The 17,535-nt window shown below is 38.3% G+C and overlaps 1 protein-coding gene across 1 annotated transcript; it reads left to right on the plus strand.

Moving 5' to 3' along the window:
• The first annotated feature begins 840 nt into the window (after positions 1-840).
• LOC110378645 (zinc finger protein OZF) lies at positions 841-17,120 on the plus strand. Its single transcript, XM_064043229.1, has 10 exons — positions 841-1,104; positions 6,766-6,873; positions 7,895-8,293; positions 8,917-9,008; positions 9,938-10,072; positions 10,622-10,729; positions 13,307-13,522; positions 14,011-14,122; positions 15,634-15,738; positions 16,978-17,120. The coding sequence occupies exons 1-10, from the start codon at positions 943-945 to the stop codon at positions 17,110-17,112; spliced, it is 1,572 nt and encodes a 523-aa protein (XP_063899299.1). The 5' UTR covers positions 841-942; the 3' UTR covers positions 17,113-17,120.
• Positions 17,121-17,535: the final 415 nt, after the last annotated feature.

Here is a 17,535-nt window from a genome sequence, read left to right on the forward strand (position 1 = left end):
ACGGTAAGAGACCAGACGGCATGTCGTTATTCCCTTGGAAGATGGGTAGGCCTTTAGTATGGGACGCAACCTGTGTCGATACTCTTGCGCCATCACACCTTCCAAGTTCTGCGTGCTGTGCTGCTGCTGCCGCTGCGGCTGCGGAGAACCTCAAGCGGCGGAAATATAGTGGCCTTGTCGGAAACTATATTTTCGAACCGTTTGGGGTTGAAACCCTCGGGTCGTGGGGTCCGAATGCCCACATTCTATTTAAAGATCTCTCAAGGCGGCTGGTTGACGCTTCTCGTGACCAGAAGGCTGGCTATTACCTCGGACAAAGAATCAGCATGGCGATCCAACGAGGTAATGCTGCCAGCCTCTTGGGCACGCTCCCAGTTGACAGCGATGGGGACGAATTTTTTGACGCTTTTTAGTTGTTTGTTTTACTAGGATAGTTTTTGATTTTTATTGTAAATATGTATTGTAAATATCTATGTAAATAAAAAGTCATTTAAAAATATGTACAGACAGTCAAATTCCACTTTTTATTAAAAAATAATGCAATAAGAGGCAAGTTTTAACTTCAGATAAAGTCTTTAAAATATTGATAACCATTTCTCTTTTAGTTATTTGTGGAATGGGTTAAATACATAGCCAAAACTAAACGTAGCTAAAAACGTTCCGTTCACAATTTATGTCCGATTTACTTGTTGCTACAATCGAGTAGTAATAAGTGATTTGAAGAACTTAAACAATCTTTTTCTTGTTACTTAATTAAAGAATTTAGGAGTGTTTGATATATTTTCTGCAGTAATGAAAGCTTTTTAATCTGATCAAAGAGAATAACTTAAGTGTGAGAGTGAAAAGAAACGTTACAAACTTTTTCTTTTTATTGATAGAAAATTGTACAACGCATGTAAAGAATTGGTTCCTGAAATACATCTTTCTATAAATTATTTCAAAATGACTTCGTTTTCCCATCTTAACATGCAAGAATGCGTTTTTGTGCCAGACATAGCTGATTTGAACAGTACATGTATTTGTTGCAATTCACAAAATGCCTTACTACTCAATTTGAGTACCTGTAAACATAGTTCATTTTTGTCGAACGACTTAAAATTAGAGGTAAGTTTCTTGATTATAATTCTAATTATATCCTTTTTAAGTTATTTTAGTAGTATTAATATTGGAATACTACCATAGATTAAGTTACTATTTTATCTGTGGTCGTCACCGTCACTATGACAGGAAGTATCTGTCATCCTCCCTTCTTCCGGTGAGCTTTGATAATGGCGTGCGTAGTGGATCATTATAATGTGCAGTAAAATAAGTATAACGCTAATAAACATTCTGTCTGAATTATTGGGGCTTTCATTTAATCAACATTTCTAATAGGTTATGGGCCCAGGCCCATAATTCAGTCAGATGACACAGGATAGCGTAGGAAAGTACCTAATCAACAAGTAAGGTTACGGTCAAACACGTGTAAAAGGGTAAAAGGGGTAGGTTTATTTTTCAGCCAGAAACGAAAAGAAGAAAGCCAAAATAATGACAGCGTCGTGTTCAAATATACCGAAACTGGAAGACAATTTTGAGAATTGGCTCTTTAGAATCGAGATTCTACTAGATGAAAAGGGATTGAGAAAGGTAATAGAAAGCGGGAACGAGAAGAAAGCAAAAGAGGAAGAGTTCATCAAACAAGACTCGAAAGCACGCAATATAATAATACAAGGAATACCAGATAAGTATCTAGACTATGTTAAAAATGCATCTACCGCATATGACATGATTACCAAGCTCAAGAGTACGTTTCAAAGAAAATCTACACTCAGCAGCTTATGTCTCAAAAAACAACTGATAAACTTGAAATGCAGTAAGAATCAAAGTGTTCAGGATCATATAAATAAATTCGAAAAACTAGTTCAAGATATCGCCAATCATGGAATCGTGATAGATGAGAAAGAGAAAGTATGTCAATTTCTATTAAGTATCGAACAAGCTTATCAACCCTTAGTCACAGCTCTTGAAATGTCAAACAGTGAATTGACTTTAGATTTTGTAAAAAGCAAATTACTGGACGCGGAAATGAAAGAGAAATCTAATCAAGGTGTTACGAGAAAACCAATGAGTATGTTTTTGAAAGCACTTCTCAAATAAAATGCTATAGTTGTGGAGAACCCAACCATTTTGCTCGAAATTGCCCAAAAAGAAATTTTCATCAGAGAGGCCGCGGAAGCTTCAGATCACGAGGCAGAGGCATGAGGCAGACTAGAAAACAAACTGCAAATATTGGAGAAGAGCATACCACTAACAAGGAAGTATCATTTGTAGCAGCGCAGGCCAACTCGGCAGAAAACACACAAAATCACATAAAAGAAGAAATAGAATTTGTGATAGACTCTGGTGCATCACACCATATGATATCTCACAACTTCCAGAAATATATGACAGATATACAGAAGATTCCTCGCATAAATATTAAAGTAGCAGATGGAAATACAATAGGAACAACTCTAAAAGGAAAATTAAAAGGAACTTCAAAAGAAGGACTAGAAATATCAATTCCAGATTGCCTTATTTTGGAGAAATTGTCTCACAACCTATTGTCAGTGAGAAAACTTAATGAAAAAGGTTTACAAGTGACATTTAGAAAAGAAACAGCATTAATAAGCAAAGGTAACATATGTGCAAGGGCAAAGCAATGGAAAATTATATACAATGAAATTAGATTTGAATGTAAGAAAGACACATGCATTGATATCAGAAGACGAGAATCTTTGGCACAGAAGATTAGGACATTTAAACTATGGAGGGTTGAGAGTCCTTGATCTACCACTATCCAAGGTACGATGCAGCATTTGCATGGAAGCTAAAGCTACAAGATGTCCATTCAAGCCAATTCCTTTGCCAAGAACTAGAAAAATTGGTCAGCTAATATACTGTGATATAGGAGGACCTGTCACTCCCATCACTCATAAAGAAGAAAGATATTACTTAACAATCATAGATGACTACTCCCATTTTCTTGAAGTTCATTTACTACATTCCAAAGATGAAGCAAAATACTACATTATGAATTATATAAAAGTTATGAAGAACAATGGAAATAATGTACAGAGAATAAGGACTGACAGAGGAACAGAATTTGTAAATGAGGAACTCAAGTCATTTTATGAGGAATATGGCATTAAACAAGAAACATCATGTGCATATACCCCACAACAAGTTTCAGTATGTGAACGCATGAATAGGACACTGGCAGATAAGGTGAGAGCAATGCTTTTGGAAACAAACTTACCTAAATACCTATGGGGTGAAGCTATAAGATGTGCGGCTTATACTATAAATAGGTCACCTACAAAAGCTCTCAAAGGAGACACACCAGCTAAATTGTGGTATGGCAAAAACAATTTGGATAAACTAAGAGTGTTTGGTGCAAAAGCATGGTGTACCATATTACCAAGACCCAACAAGTTGGAACCCAGAGCAAAATCAGTGAGAATGGTAGGATACTGTGGTTCAGGATATAGATTATGGGACCCAAAAACAAATGATATAATTGAATCACGAGATGCGTTTTGATGAATCAAACTACAAATATGAAGAAAATGAGACAAATACTTACCATTATATAGATGATGAAGAATCAACAGATATGGAAAACAATCAAGAGACAGAAACTGATCAGAATACAGAGGAGATCAGGAAAGTACTGATCAAACTATGGAAAACACTCAAGAGACAGAAACTGATCAGAATACAGAGGAAATCAGACACACAAGAAGACATGTGAAATTACCGGCAAAGTATGATGACTATGATATGTCAAACATAGCATATGCACTAATGTCTGAAGACCCAGTCAGCTACAATGAGGCCATTAAACAAGAAGAATGGAAAGAAGCAATACAAAAAGAGTTAGAAGCACATAAAAAATTAAAGACATGGGAAGAAAGTGATCTACCAGAAGGACACAAGGCTATCGACACAAAATGGGTATTTCGGACTAAAGCAGACAACACCAAGAAAGCCAGATTAGTCGCAAAAGGTTTTCAGGAGGAAACTACTCAAAATGTATACGCACCAGTAGCAAGAATGACTACAGTAAGGTTATTCTTAAATAAAGCAGTTCAGGAAGAATTACCTATCAAACAGCTTGACATACCTACAGCGTTTTTAAATGGAGAATTAAACTCAAACATATATATAAAGTACCCTGAAGGACTACAGAATAAGACAGAAGGAAAAGTTTTAAAGTTAAAGAAAGCTTTATATGGACTGAAAGAAGCTCCACGTTGTTGGAATGAAAAATTAAGCAAGTTCTTAACACAAAATGGACTAAAACAATCTCAGAGTGATTTCTGCTTATATACAGGACAAGATGTTTATATACTTATATTTGTGGATGATATATTAATAATTGGAAATGGACAAAATATTATACAGAAGCTAAAAGAACAATTCCAAGCTAAGCATATGGGAAATATAAATAAATTCTTGGGAATGGAAATAACTAAAACCAAAGATGGAATAAAAATAAAACAAACACAAATTATAGAGAAAATTTTATTGAAGTTTCATATGCAAGACTGTAAAGGATGTAATACACCTATGGAAGTTAACTTAAAAATAAATCAAAATGAAGAAATTCTGATTGGGGAAGTGAACAAATGGATCGTAAGAGCGTCAGTGGAGTTGCAATATTTCATCGAGGCAGCCTGGTCAGCTGGACTTCCAAGAAGCAGACTTCAGTCGCATTGTCAACAGCAGAATCCGAATATATTGCAGCAGCTCTATCTGTAAGTGAAATTGTCTACATTAGAGAAGTGTTAAAAGACTTACATTGTGATAAAGACTTAACCTGTTCTTTGTTTATTGACAATCAAAGTACAATTAAAATGATAGAAAGCTATGAAAACAGTAAAAGATCCAAACATATTGATATAAAAGTTCATTTTATAAAAGACATAGTAAACAAAGGTTTAATTACATTGAAATATGTGTGTACTAATGAAAATAAAGCTGATATACTTACCAAATCATTGTCTCAAGTTAAACATAACTATTTTTGTGAAACACTTGGTTTGTACGAAACGTAGATTATAAGATGTTCAAACATTGTTTGTATTTGTTGTTAATTTAGCATGTTTTGTATTACTTGGATATTTGTAACATGTTTTAGTAAACATTTTCTTTAAATATGTAAGATATAGAGAGGTTATATTTTTCTGTCAATGTCAAGTTAACCATTTTAAATGTCAAACGTCATAATGACAGATTGTAATGTTGCCATTTTTATAAAATAAGGATGTGTTCAATATCAAGTAAATTTTTATTGTTTTGTATAAGATTGTAAGAAAAAAAATTAGACTTGATCTTGAGCGGGGGTATTGGAATACTACCATAGATTAAGTTACTATTTTATCTGTGGTCGTCACCGTCACTATGACAGGAAGTATCTGTCATCCTCCCTTCTTCCGGTGAGCTTTGATAATGGCGTGCGTAGTGGATCATTATAATGTGCAGTAAAATAAGTATAACGCTAATAAACATTCTGTCTGAATTATTGGGGCTTTCATTTAATCAACATTTCTAATAATTAAGCCAGTTTAGCTTTATTTTAAGTGATAAATTCTTAAGTATAGGAATGACGTTTCGTATTGGCATCGTAATGACAATATACTACTTATAAGAATAGTAAGATGGCGGCCAATTGTATTTTCTTTCTTATTTATTTTATTGCTTTATTTCTTAGAAAACATAGTTTTAATCTATGACCCTGTTCATCTGCCTAGCTTTTTCTCAACTATGTTGGGGTCGGCTTCTGGTCTAACCGGATGCAACTGAGTATCAGTGTGCCACAAGGAGCGACTACCTATCTGACCTCCTCAACCCAGTTACCTAGGCAACCCGATAGCCCTTTTAGTAAGACTCTAAACTGGTGGTCAGACTTTCTGGCTTTTTCAAATAACAGCCGAGACCCACCAATTAATCGTGTCTTCCAAAACAAATTTAAAGATAGGATCTATTTTCATAATACAGCCACAGCAGCACGTCATCCTCCTCTTCTTCAAGGATAACAATTAGCACTTCTACTACAGGGAACGGACGAACAAAATCTCCTAATTTCAAGACACTGCCGCGCGCGGCTCACACCTTTCGTCGGCCGCGCGCGTCTGTCGCGACCGACGAATTCTACCTTTACTGGGGCTTGATTCTTCTATTTTTACTGAAGAGGCTGAATGCAGCCAAAACACTCTCTTTCTCTCTCGAAATTTTTTTTTATCGAGAAAACTTTTCGAAAACGTGTTTTGAAATTAACAGGGTTCTCAGAAATATGTTCAACATTAATATATATTATTTTCGCTGTCAAAAACTATATATTTGGCCAAAAAATTGTTTGAGACAAGCCAATTTCGGCATTCAGCCCTTTAGGGTCGGTTCACATCTGACGGAAAATACATCGAGCGTATAGCAAATGTATGATCGACGCAATGACGGATCGTCAGTTAGGAGTGAATGATTGAATCATTTATCGTATATTTGTCTGTTTGTGACGTTACGCGACGCATGTTCCGTCAGATATGAACCTACCCTTAAGCGAATGTCATTGAAATACGATTGATCGTATATTAGTAGAAGAATGCCCGCTAAGGTTAAATCTTCTGTTGAGATTCAATTGTTATCCAATTGTCACATAATTAACTCAGCAAAATCAAGCCCCTGGTTTTAAATTACTATTGGTTGTAAATTGAACCTTTTCAAAGAAAATTCACTTTATTTTAGCTGGACCTATCAAAGACGTACATATGTGTATTCTGCCACCATAATTTGAAAAAAATTGAAAAATTCAAACAGCAAGTTGCAGAAAGCGTTGCCTTACTTCTGGATCAGGTAAGAAGAAGAAATCTCGTGTTTTTATTCAGTCTCCACTAGACGCTTTTTTTAACGACGTCAAAAATCATCAAATGAGCTGTACCGCTGTGGGTTAGCAGCGGTGAGGGAGTGTCAGACTCTTACTGACTAAAAACCGTCGTGTTCCGTCGTAGGCCTTTAATGTACCAGCGCCGCGGTAACTCGCGCGAACAATCCCGCGGTCAGTGGGTCGCCCGGCTCCACTAGACCCTGGAATTATAGAGTCTCGGATTTTTGGAAGGCGAACGTGGGGCCGAAGCCAACACGCTGAAGCCCTTTTGAGACAACTTACACCGTATATACTATTAGCCGTTTTCCCGCGGTTTCACTCGAGTCCCGTGGGATCTATTGTCCTTATCGGGATAAAAATATAGCCTATGTTACTCGGGAAGAGAGTAGTTTTCCAACAGTTCAGTTAATCCCTCGACGACTCGACAGTTTTGGCGACCTCGATGGCGCGCGCAATGGTCACCATGCCGGACTGCCGAACCTGAGGTCCCGGGTTCGATTCCCGGTTCGGTCGACATTTGTGTGATGGGCATACTTGTTGGCCGTGGTCTGGGTGTTACAATATGTATTTATAAATATGCATACATGTAGCTATATGTAGTTTATCAGTTGTGTTAGCACCTATAACACAGGTAAATTAATAACTTAGCATGGGGCTAACCGACCGTGTTTGAAAAGGTGTCCCAAAATTATTTATTTATTTCACTTTTGGATAGTGTGACTTCCCGACTGAATGAATTTATCATATCGGTTCAATAGTTTCACGGTCCCACTGCTGGGCTGCGGCCTCCTCTCACATAGAGAAGGATTGAGCATTAATCACCACGCTTGCTCAATACAGGTTGGTGATTTCAGACTATATAGTCCAGGTTTCCTCAAGATGTTTTCCTTCACCTTTTTATCAGCCATCGGCGACCAAGACATACTTAAAAAGACTTTACTTAGACGGCTAATAACACATAAAAAATATAATGAAAACTCCGCTTTCCAGAAGCCAGCATTAAAAATAAATAAGCTGCATAACCTTAAACAATCTACAGTCGAAATAACAACATCAGACCAATATTCTTTCAAAGCAAAACCCGATTTAGAATACGAAAATACAGACCAAGACTGTCACATTGAAATTTTGACAGATGTCAAAATCGAGTACGAATCTAGTGATGAGACAGAAATCCCACTTTCAAAATTGAAAAAGGAAAAAGAAGGTGATAAGTATGAAGGAAAAATTGCAGTTATTATTCTTAGTGAAGAAGAATTGAGAGAAGAGAGAGTGAGAATGAGTAAGAATGAGAAGTATTTGAAGCTGCCTTTTAAATGTGAAAGCTGTGTGGTGGGTTTCGATCATGAAGTTAGTTTGGTCAGCCATATGGATAAACGGCATAAGAAGGTAAGTTTATTATATAAGGAAAGTTATAATTTTTCTTAACCAACATACGTTCGTTTGATATGCAACTGAGATTCAATCACGACTCAATGAGGGCTATCGTTTTTTGTTTAACCAGATGGCGCCACTTTACCGTGAGGTCCTAAACTATGGCCACCATAGTTCGTATTATGAGCGCCAAAACTTTTATCTACATTAGATGATTATATTAGATCATATTTAATACAAAAGAATTATAGTGTTAACGTATTGGCGATGCCAGTATTGCGCAGTGCCGTTTTGCTCGGAAAAGAAAGGCGGACATAAGTTTCCGAAAGATAAAAGTGTGTCAAAGCAGCGATATTAAAAATACAGATTACGGATCTATAAATTTTATAGATCCGTAATCTGTATTTGCCATAATTAATCTAAAGTATTGTTAAATATTCGCAATATTAATTTAATTAGAAATATAAACTCGCGCGCGTAGACAAACAGAAAATAATTAATTATAAACCCGACATTTGACGTTTCGAAGACCTCACGCTACACAAGCGCCTCTAGTGGCGTTTTCTGCGAATATTTAAGTTAACATGTAATTTAAAAAAAAAACTAATATTAAGTATAGAAACCCCATTTTCTTTCAGGTCAACAAAAATAGTTTCCAGTGTAATATTTGCAAATCCATATTGAGTACGAAGCCCTCGTATTATGAGCATACAAGAAGGCATTTTAGAAGGTTAGTGTACATTTTATATTTTGACGTGAGAACTTCTATGCTTTTGCTGTGAAAATACGGTCGAATTAGGAACCTTCTCCTTTTTGAAGTCGGTAAAATAAAGTGGATTTATTTATAGAACACACACACAAAAACAGCATTTTTCAATCCTCAAAAAAATATTACAAAAGACAGCCCCCAAAACGTCCACCCTTCACAACTTCCTATGTGTTTTTGCTGGGAAGAAGAAGTGGTGGAACAAACTCCCCAGCAACACATGTCTGTCTGTAGATCAAAAGAACCATATTTCAGACAAATTTAGACCTTCTACCCTCGTAATAAAGTCCAAATAAATGTATCTATATCCAATATCCTAGAGACTCGAATGCATAGTATGTCGTAAGAGGTATGTACAATCATATTTCAAACAAACTTAGACCTTCATCCCTTCTCAATAAAGTCCAATATCCTATAGATTATATGCCGTAAGAGGTACAACCATATTTCAAACTTTAGACCTTTCTATCTACCCTCGTAATCATTGATATACAAAAACCCAAGATGCACAGTCTCGAATAAAAGTAACGCTCGAAAGTGTCCCCGAACACTAATTCTGTCTCTTTCTATAAGGTACAAGCATACTTTATTGCAAGTTCAACTTTACGCGAATTGCTTAAAGTCGTTATTACAACGCACTGTAGTTAAAGTGTGAACCAACGAAGTGGTCGGATAGGACAAAGAAAATGAGCGCACAATTCTGAATGTTGCGCTCATTTGGTGAGGACGTTTTTGAGACGTTGAGTGTGGTAACTGTCATGCACCTTAACTCAATAGTTATAAGTACGATTTTTCTATAAAACTGTTACCACTGATGTGCAGTCTACTGTACAATTATATTTCATACAAATTTAGACCTTCTACCCTTCTCAATAAAGTCGTATATCCTACAGATTGGAGTGCATGGTATGCCATAAGAGGTACAATCATATGCAGTCGGCAGTCCAGCATTATGACGAACAACACGCTCCGGCTGGGGCTGGCATACAACGAGGGTACACTTGTAAAGAATGTGGCTTTACTACCACGTAAGTATCATCTTAACCTGCGGGTTGTTCGAAAGAGATACCGCGGCCCTGGTACATAAAAGGCCTATGACGAAACGCGACAGTTTTAAGTCAGTAAGAGTCTGACACTCCCTCACCGCTGCTAACCCACAGCGGGAGGGGTCATTTGATGATTTTGACGTCGTTAAAAAAAAAAGAAAAAAAAAGTATCATCTTATCGAGTGTTAAAACTGCCTCAGGTTCGATCCCGGGTCGGGCCGAAATCTCTTTGTGGGTTTTAGAAACTTTCACAAAGCAGCCCGGAGCCTAGAAGATGGTGATTGATACACCCGTGCATCGGAGAGCACGTTAATGTCGGTCCTGCTTGTGATCTCTCTCCGGTGGTGTCGGATTGTCGTCCCATCGCGCTATGAGAGTGAAGGAATAGTGAGTGCACCTGTGCCCAAGCAAATGCTTGTGCACTATAATATGTCCTGCGCAGTTGGCTGATCTCCTTATATGAGAACAGCCGCCGTGGCGGAGTCTGGCTAACGCAATTACTATTGATATTATATGTATATGTATTTACAGATTAAACCGTGCGTACCGCTATCATATGGACAAACATAAGGAGAAGCAGAGCTGCAACATATGTGGGGCCAGCTTCGTCAGTGCTAACGGACTTAAAGTTCATATGCTGTAAGTAATGTCTATACTAATATAGCCAGGGGCCCGATTCTCCTAAGTTAATAATGTCAAAATCGAGTAGAAATCGAATCGCAATATGATCGTAATAGCAGTTTTAACCATATCGGGCATTCTGCTACTAATAAAAGACCAATCGTATTCGATTGACATTTGATTGGTGTGCGATTGGTCTGCTATTTTGGTGATTTTGGTCCATACGGTAGTTTGCTGTACAATCATTTTGCAATCGTAAATCATTTGCAGACAAAATGATTCATTATTGAATGACAGAAAAGGATAAAAACGTTTATTTCAAAGAAAAAAAATAGCGGAATGCCGGTTGGAGTGTAGCAAAGGGTGTGCAAGGCTTTTGGGACTTAGAAAATTTTTCATAAAAATGAAAATTTCTGAAAATGCCTAGTTTTTCATTTCCATCGTATAGAATACCTAAAAATAAGACGAAAACCATCTGGGCACTTTTTGTCTAGGACCAAGGAGCCCCGCGTAGCGGGGCTCCGTCGACTGGCAACCTCAACTTAGGGCAACCCCGACTCGGACAGGTTAGGTTCGAAGGGGATGGCGGGGTCTGCAAGACCCCGCCATCCCCTTCGTGGTTATTTTTTTTTAAACCACCCAGAAGTAGGAGCCCCGCGTAGCGGGGCTCCGTCGACTTTGCCTTTGTTTACAATGACCTTCAGTGCTCATTTTCAGGCGAACCGTCAGTCCTAGGCAAAAGGTGCCCAGATGGTTTTCGTCTTATTTTTAAGTGTTCTATAGGATAGAAATGAAAAACTAGGCATTTTCAGAAATTTTCATTTTTATGAAAAATTTTCTAAGTCCCAAAAGCCTTGCACACCCTTTGCTACACACTAACCGGAATGCCACATACGCTTCAATCGTAATCGAGTCAGGATTGGAGCTCAGTCGAATCGAGTCGAACGTCAAATGAATGGCGCTTAAGTAAAATTAGGAGAATCGGGCCCCAGTACAGCGCTCGCTCGCGGTACGAGGCTCATCAGCGCAGTGTGCACGGAGCAATGATAGAGGACACTGTTTATAACCGTTGCCATGGTAACCAGATAGGCTAGGCAGTCGCTCGTGGTCGCTCCTTGTAAACACTGGTACTCAGCTGCATACGGTTAGACTGGAAGCCTGCCCTGGAGACTGTTAGAAATGGTTGCAATGGTAACCGGGTTGTTTGATGGGTTATGGGCAGAAAACAATATAGCATGACCAGGGATTTAATACGACTAAATACAAGATTTTCTAGTTGCTTGACACAGAGGACAGTGGCAACATAATACAGTGACGTTTGTATAGAAATGTCAAAATCAAAATGACAGAATAGTTTTCGTTTAGAAATTAAACTTCAACTTTGAGGAGATCAGATAGACAATCGCTCCTTGTAAAATAGTGCTAATAAGGGATTTTTATATATTGTTTTTAGTACGGTTCACCAACAATCTTCCCGGGTGTACAAATGCGAGTATTGTAACAAACAGTACAGCGCTCGCTCGGGGTACGAGGCTCATCAGCGCAGTGTGCACGGAGCGCGATCATAGAGGACACTGTTTATAACCGTTGCCATGGTAACCAGATAGGCAGTCGCTCCTTGTGGCACACTAGTACTCAGCTGCATTCGGTTAGGAAGCCGACCCCAATATAGTTACGAATGATAGAGTAGGCTGTTAGAAATGGTTGCCATGGTAACTGGGTTGAGGAGGCCAGATAGGGCAGTCGCTCCTTGTGGCACACTGGTACTTAGCTGTATGCGGTTAGACTGGAAGCCGACCCCAACATAGTTGCTCATAGAGATGATGGATTAACTCAAAAACTCCTGGATCGATTTGAAAAATTCTTACACTGTTGCAAAGCTACACTATTCCCGCGTAACATAGGCTATATTTTATCCCTTTACGGGCAGTAGTTTCTTAGTAAACGCGGGTTAAAAAACGGCTTATAAGGCTTCTATATGTTAGATTTTTATGTTTTTTTTTAGTACGGTTCACCAACAATCGTCCCGGGTGTATAAATGCGAGTATTGTAACAAGCAGTACAGCGCTCGCTCGGGGTACGAGGCTCACCAGCGCAGTGTGCACGGAGCGCGATCATAGAGCACACTGTTTATAACGGTCGCCATGGTAACCAGATAGACAGTCGCTCCTTGTGGCACACTGGTACTCAGCTACATACGGTTAGACTGCAAGCCAACCCCAATATAGTTCCCATAGAGAGGAGACTGTTAGAAATGGTTGCCATGGAAACCGGGTTGAGGAGGCCAGATAGGCAGTCGCTCATTCGTACTCAGCTGTGTCGCATTAGACTAGAAGTCGACCCCAACATAGTTGGGAAAAGGCTCGGGAGACGATTAGACTGGAAGCCGACCCCAACATAGTTGGGCAAAGGAGAAATGATGGATGAACTCAAAAACTACTGAACCGATTTGAAAAAATCTTTCACTGTTTCAAAGCTACACTCTTCCCGCGTAACATAGGCTATATTTTATCCCTTTACGAGCAGTAGTTCCTTAGAATCCTTAAAAAACGGCTTATAAGTCTTTTATATTTTAGTTTTCTATATTTTTTTTAGCACGGTTCACCAACAATCGTCCCGGGTATATAAATGCGAGTATTGTAACAAACAGTACAGCGCTCGTTCGGGGTATGAAGCTCATCAGCGCAGTGTGCACGGAGAGCCTGACGATAGAGGGTTCTGTGTTGAGTGTAAGACTCACTTTAGGACGAAGAAGGGATTGGCCCATCATTTGAGTACTCACTCGAGGCATGTTAGTGAGAGTGATAAGAGGTGAGTGTACATTACATATATTTTTTTTGTATCGTATTTTGTAAGTAAAGGAATGATAATTTTATGGGTCTTTAGTACTTAAAGAATAAGTTAATATATTTAACTAGCTTTTACTCGCTTTATTGTTTCCCTCACTTGAATAAAATGAAGCTTTCTAGAGATTTAGCTCTAGAAAGCTTTTTATAATATAAAAAAACTTGTGCCTAGAATTTAAAGATGGTTTCTAATCTCGACTCGGCGCTTTTTGGCCGTTGCGAGTACTTGCGAGGCCTTAAAGGCCTCTTGACACCCGCAGACCCCATTATTTTCGGTCCATTCTACCAGACTAGCTTTTTCAACAGATTTTAAACATACCCATAAGTAAAATTGTAACATTCTATGGATTTTAATATTCATTTTTAAAATGGAATGCGTAAAATTCTTTATCCTAATATCTACTTAAACTATATCAAAATATAAAACACTTGATTCCTGTGTTATTTTTACAGATTCATTTGCGACGAATGCGGCGCTAAGTTTGTAACTAAGACTAATTTACAAGTGCACATCAATTGGGAACATTTAAAAATTAACACACATAAGTGTAGTAAATGCACTAAGGTAAGTAAACTGGATTTAAATTAGTGTAAATCTATACTAATATTATAAAACTGAAGAGTTTGTTTGTTTGAACGCGCTAATCTTAGGAACTACTGGTCCGATTTGAAAAATTCTTTCAGTGTTAGATAGCCTATTTATCGAGGAAGGCTATAGGCTACTTTTTATCCCGGTACGGGAAGTAGTTCCCACGGGATGCGGGTGAAACCGCTGGCAGAAGTTAGTACGGAAATAAATGTCAAATGAATTAAGAGATTGTGGCTAACAGCCAATTTCTTAATCAAAACTAAAAGCCCAAGTAAAAGACAGTAATGTCATAAAGTAAAAGTAACGGTCAAATTCGTTTTATTCATTCGTTTTGCTGTCACTTTAGCTTTGAAAAAACCGTTACTTTTACTTTATGACATTACTTTGGCTTTTACTTTTGATGAAGAAAGTGGCTGTAAGTCAAAGGAATGCTTGACGCGGTCTGTCAATGGATGGGTGTCCATCTTGTCATGACGAATTCTTCCGTGTTCCGGATAGCACGATAAATTGGTAGGTCCCAGTGTCATTTGAATCACTGTGGCAGTCGTTACCTACGAGTACCTAGTCAGAGGCCAGTAAGCCACCAGACTTCAGTCTCACCAAGGGATATTGGGTTGCCCGGGTAACTGGATTGAGGAGGTCAGATAGGGCAGTCGCTCCTTGTGGCACACTGGTACTCAGCTGCATCCGGTTAGACTCGAAGCCGACCCTAACATAGTTGGGAAAAGGCTCGGGAGATGATGATGGAGTGATAACACAGTATATAACTAAAGGAGGATTGTTCATTATTTTTAAAGCTTTTCATCCAAAAATGAAATCTTGTCAGATTATATTAAGTACTAGCTGACCCAACAAACTTTGTATCGTTTAAACCTTCCCTGGACCTCTACAAACATAAAACCAAAATAAGCCAAATCGGTCCAGCCATTCTCGAGTTTTAGTGAGACTAACGAACATCAATTCATTTTATATAAGAAGACTAGCTGATCCCGCGAACTTCGTATCGTTTAAACCTTCCCTGGACCTCTACAAACATTTTAAAACCAAGAAAAGCCAAATCGGTCCAGCCATTCCGGAGTTTTAGTAGGACTAACGAACAGCAATTCATCCTACTAATATTATAAACGCGAAAGTTTGTATGTATGGATGTATGGATGTTTGTTACTCTTTCACGCAAAAACTACTGAATGGATTTTAATGAAACTTTACAGTAATATAGCTTATACATCAGAATAACACATAGGCTACAATTTGTAAACATATTGTTCGAAATACTAAACCTGCGCAGACGAAGTCGCGGGCACCAGCTAGTTTTTATATATAAGACTAGTTGACCCAACAAACTTCGTATCGTTTAAACCTTCCCTGGCCCTCTACAAACATATTAAAACCAAAATGAGCCAAATCGGTCCAGCCATTCTCGAGTTTTAGTGAGACTAACGAACAGCAATTCATTTTTATATATAAGAAGATTTATTTGTCTACAGGTATTCAAAAGCCGCTCGGATCTCAATCGTCACGTGACGTACGTACACTTGAAGAAACGTCCGCCGCGCAACAAGATCTGTGACTACTGCGGAAGAGGTTTCACTGTAAGATATTATATTTATTTTAAAGGACTGCCGGGGCTGCGGGTTGTTCGCGCGAGTTACCGCGGCCCTGGTACATAAAAGGCCTACGACAGAACACGACGGTTTTTAGTCAGTAAGAGTCTGACACTCCCTCACCGCTGCTAACCCACAGCGGGAGGGGTCATTTGAGGATTTTTGACGTCGTTAAAAAAAGGACTATTATTAAGCCTTTTGGCTAGACCTTCAAAGATTTTTCAGCTTTTTTTGAATAAATTACTTTTTAACCTAATCTTTTGTAAAAAAAAAATGTAATCAGTTGGAACATTGTGTTAAACAGTGTAGTCGGTAGTGTATTTGTGTAATATTTATTTGAAAAAAAAATCCTGTCAAGATTCTTTTCTTTATTTAAGAGCTGATCAAATTGAATACAAATGATATTTTTCGTTAATCGACCATAAAAAATAAAACCTATTTCAGAATTTATATAAAACCTCCTAAGCCCGCCAAATCCTATGTCGAAAATCGCATCTGTCTAGCTAAATGTGATAATCGCTCATAAACATACATACAGCATACAGCCAAACTGAGAGCCTCCATTTTTGAAGTAGGTTAATTAAAATATTTCCAATATCTCAAAAATCTAAATCAAAAACATTTATTCAAACTTGGCTACAAGACAGCACTTTTTGAACGTCAGGAATAATTTACATAAGACAGCCCCCAAAACGCCCACCCTTCACCACTTCCTATATGTTTATGCTGGGAAGAAGAAGTGGCGCAACAAACTCCCCAGCAACACATGTCTGTCTGTAGCTTAGTTTTTAAAAATGGGGGCTACCGTTTTTTGTTTCACCAGATGGCGCAACTGTAGCGTGAGGTCGTATTATGAGCGCTAAAACTTATATCTACATTCGATGATTATATTAGATCATATGTAATACAATAGAACCATAGTGTGAACGTATTGGCGATGCCACAGTGTTGCGCAGTGCCGTTTTGCTCGAAAAAGAAATGCAAACATAAGTTTCCGAAAGATAAGAGTGTCAAAGCAGTGACATTTATAGAACCCTGATCTGTATTTGCCATAATTAATCTAAAGTATTGTTAAATATTCATAATATTAATTTAATTAGAAATCGCCTCGCGCGTAAGCAAACAGTGGCATTTGACGTTTCGAAGACCTCACGCTACACAAGCGCCTCTAGCGGCGATTTCATACGCGGTAGCGCTCATTGTTTGATATATGTATCCTTATTTCAGACGCAAACAATCCTACAATGCCACATCCGCACTCACACGGGGGAGCGTCCACTACAGTGCGCTCAGTGCAGCGCCACCTTCGCGCACTCCGCCGCGCTCTACACGCATACTAAACTCATACACAAGAGCAGATAGATATTATATAGCAATATAAGATAAAGACAGCAAAATAATGTGTTTTATTGAGTAACTATTAAGTGACCCCTAGACCTACAATAATATTGCGCAATCTTTCTATATCTATGGTCTATCTTGATCGTCTAGGCTGCCCCTTACTTGCGGCTTATGGAGGCCTCGTAAGTCTTTATAAAACTTTAAACTTAGGGGGCCTGCTAAAGTGACTTCCATTAAAGGGGTATTTTCTATCTCCAAGAGATTGTAGTGACTAGGTATTGGTATAGCTACATATCTATACTCTATCCACGGAAGCAAGAGCTAAAAGGTAAACAAAGAATGACACTTTTTCAAGATGGCGGTATAACCCGACCGATGACAAAACGTCACATTTTTGTGTAAAATGTTCGCAGTATCTGTGATTTTTTAAAGTTCTTTGTTTAC

This window comes from Helicoverpa armigera, chromosome 31, assembly GCF_030705265.1.
Source record: "Helicoverpa armigera isolate CAAS_96S chromosome 31, ASM3070526v1, whole genome shotgun sequence".
Taxonomy (NCBI): domain Eukaryota; kingdom Metazoa; phylum Arthropoda; class Insecta; order Lepidoptera; family Noctuidae; genus Helicoverpa; species Helicoverpa armigera.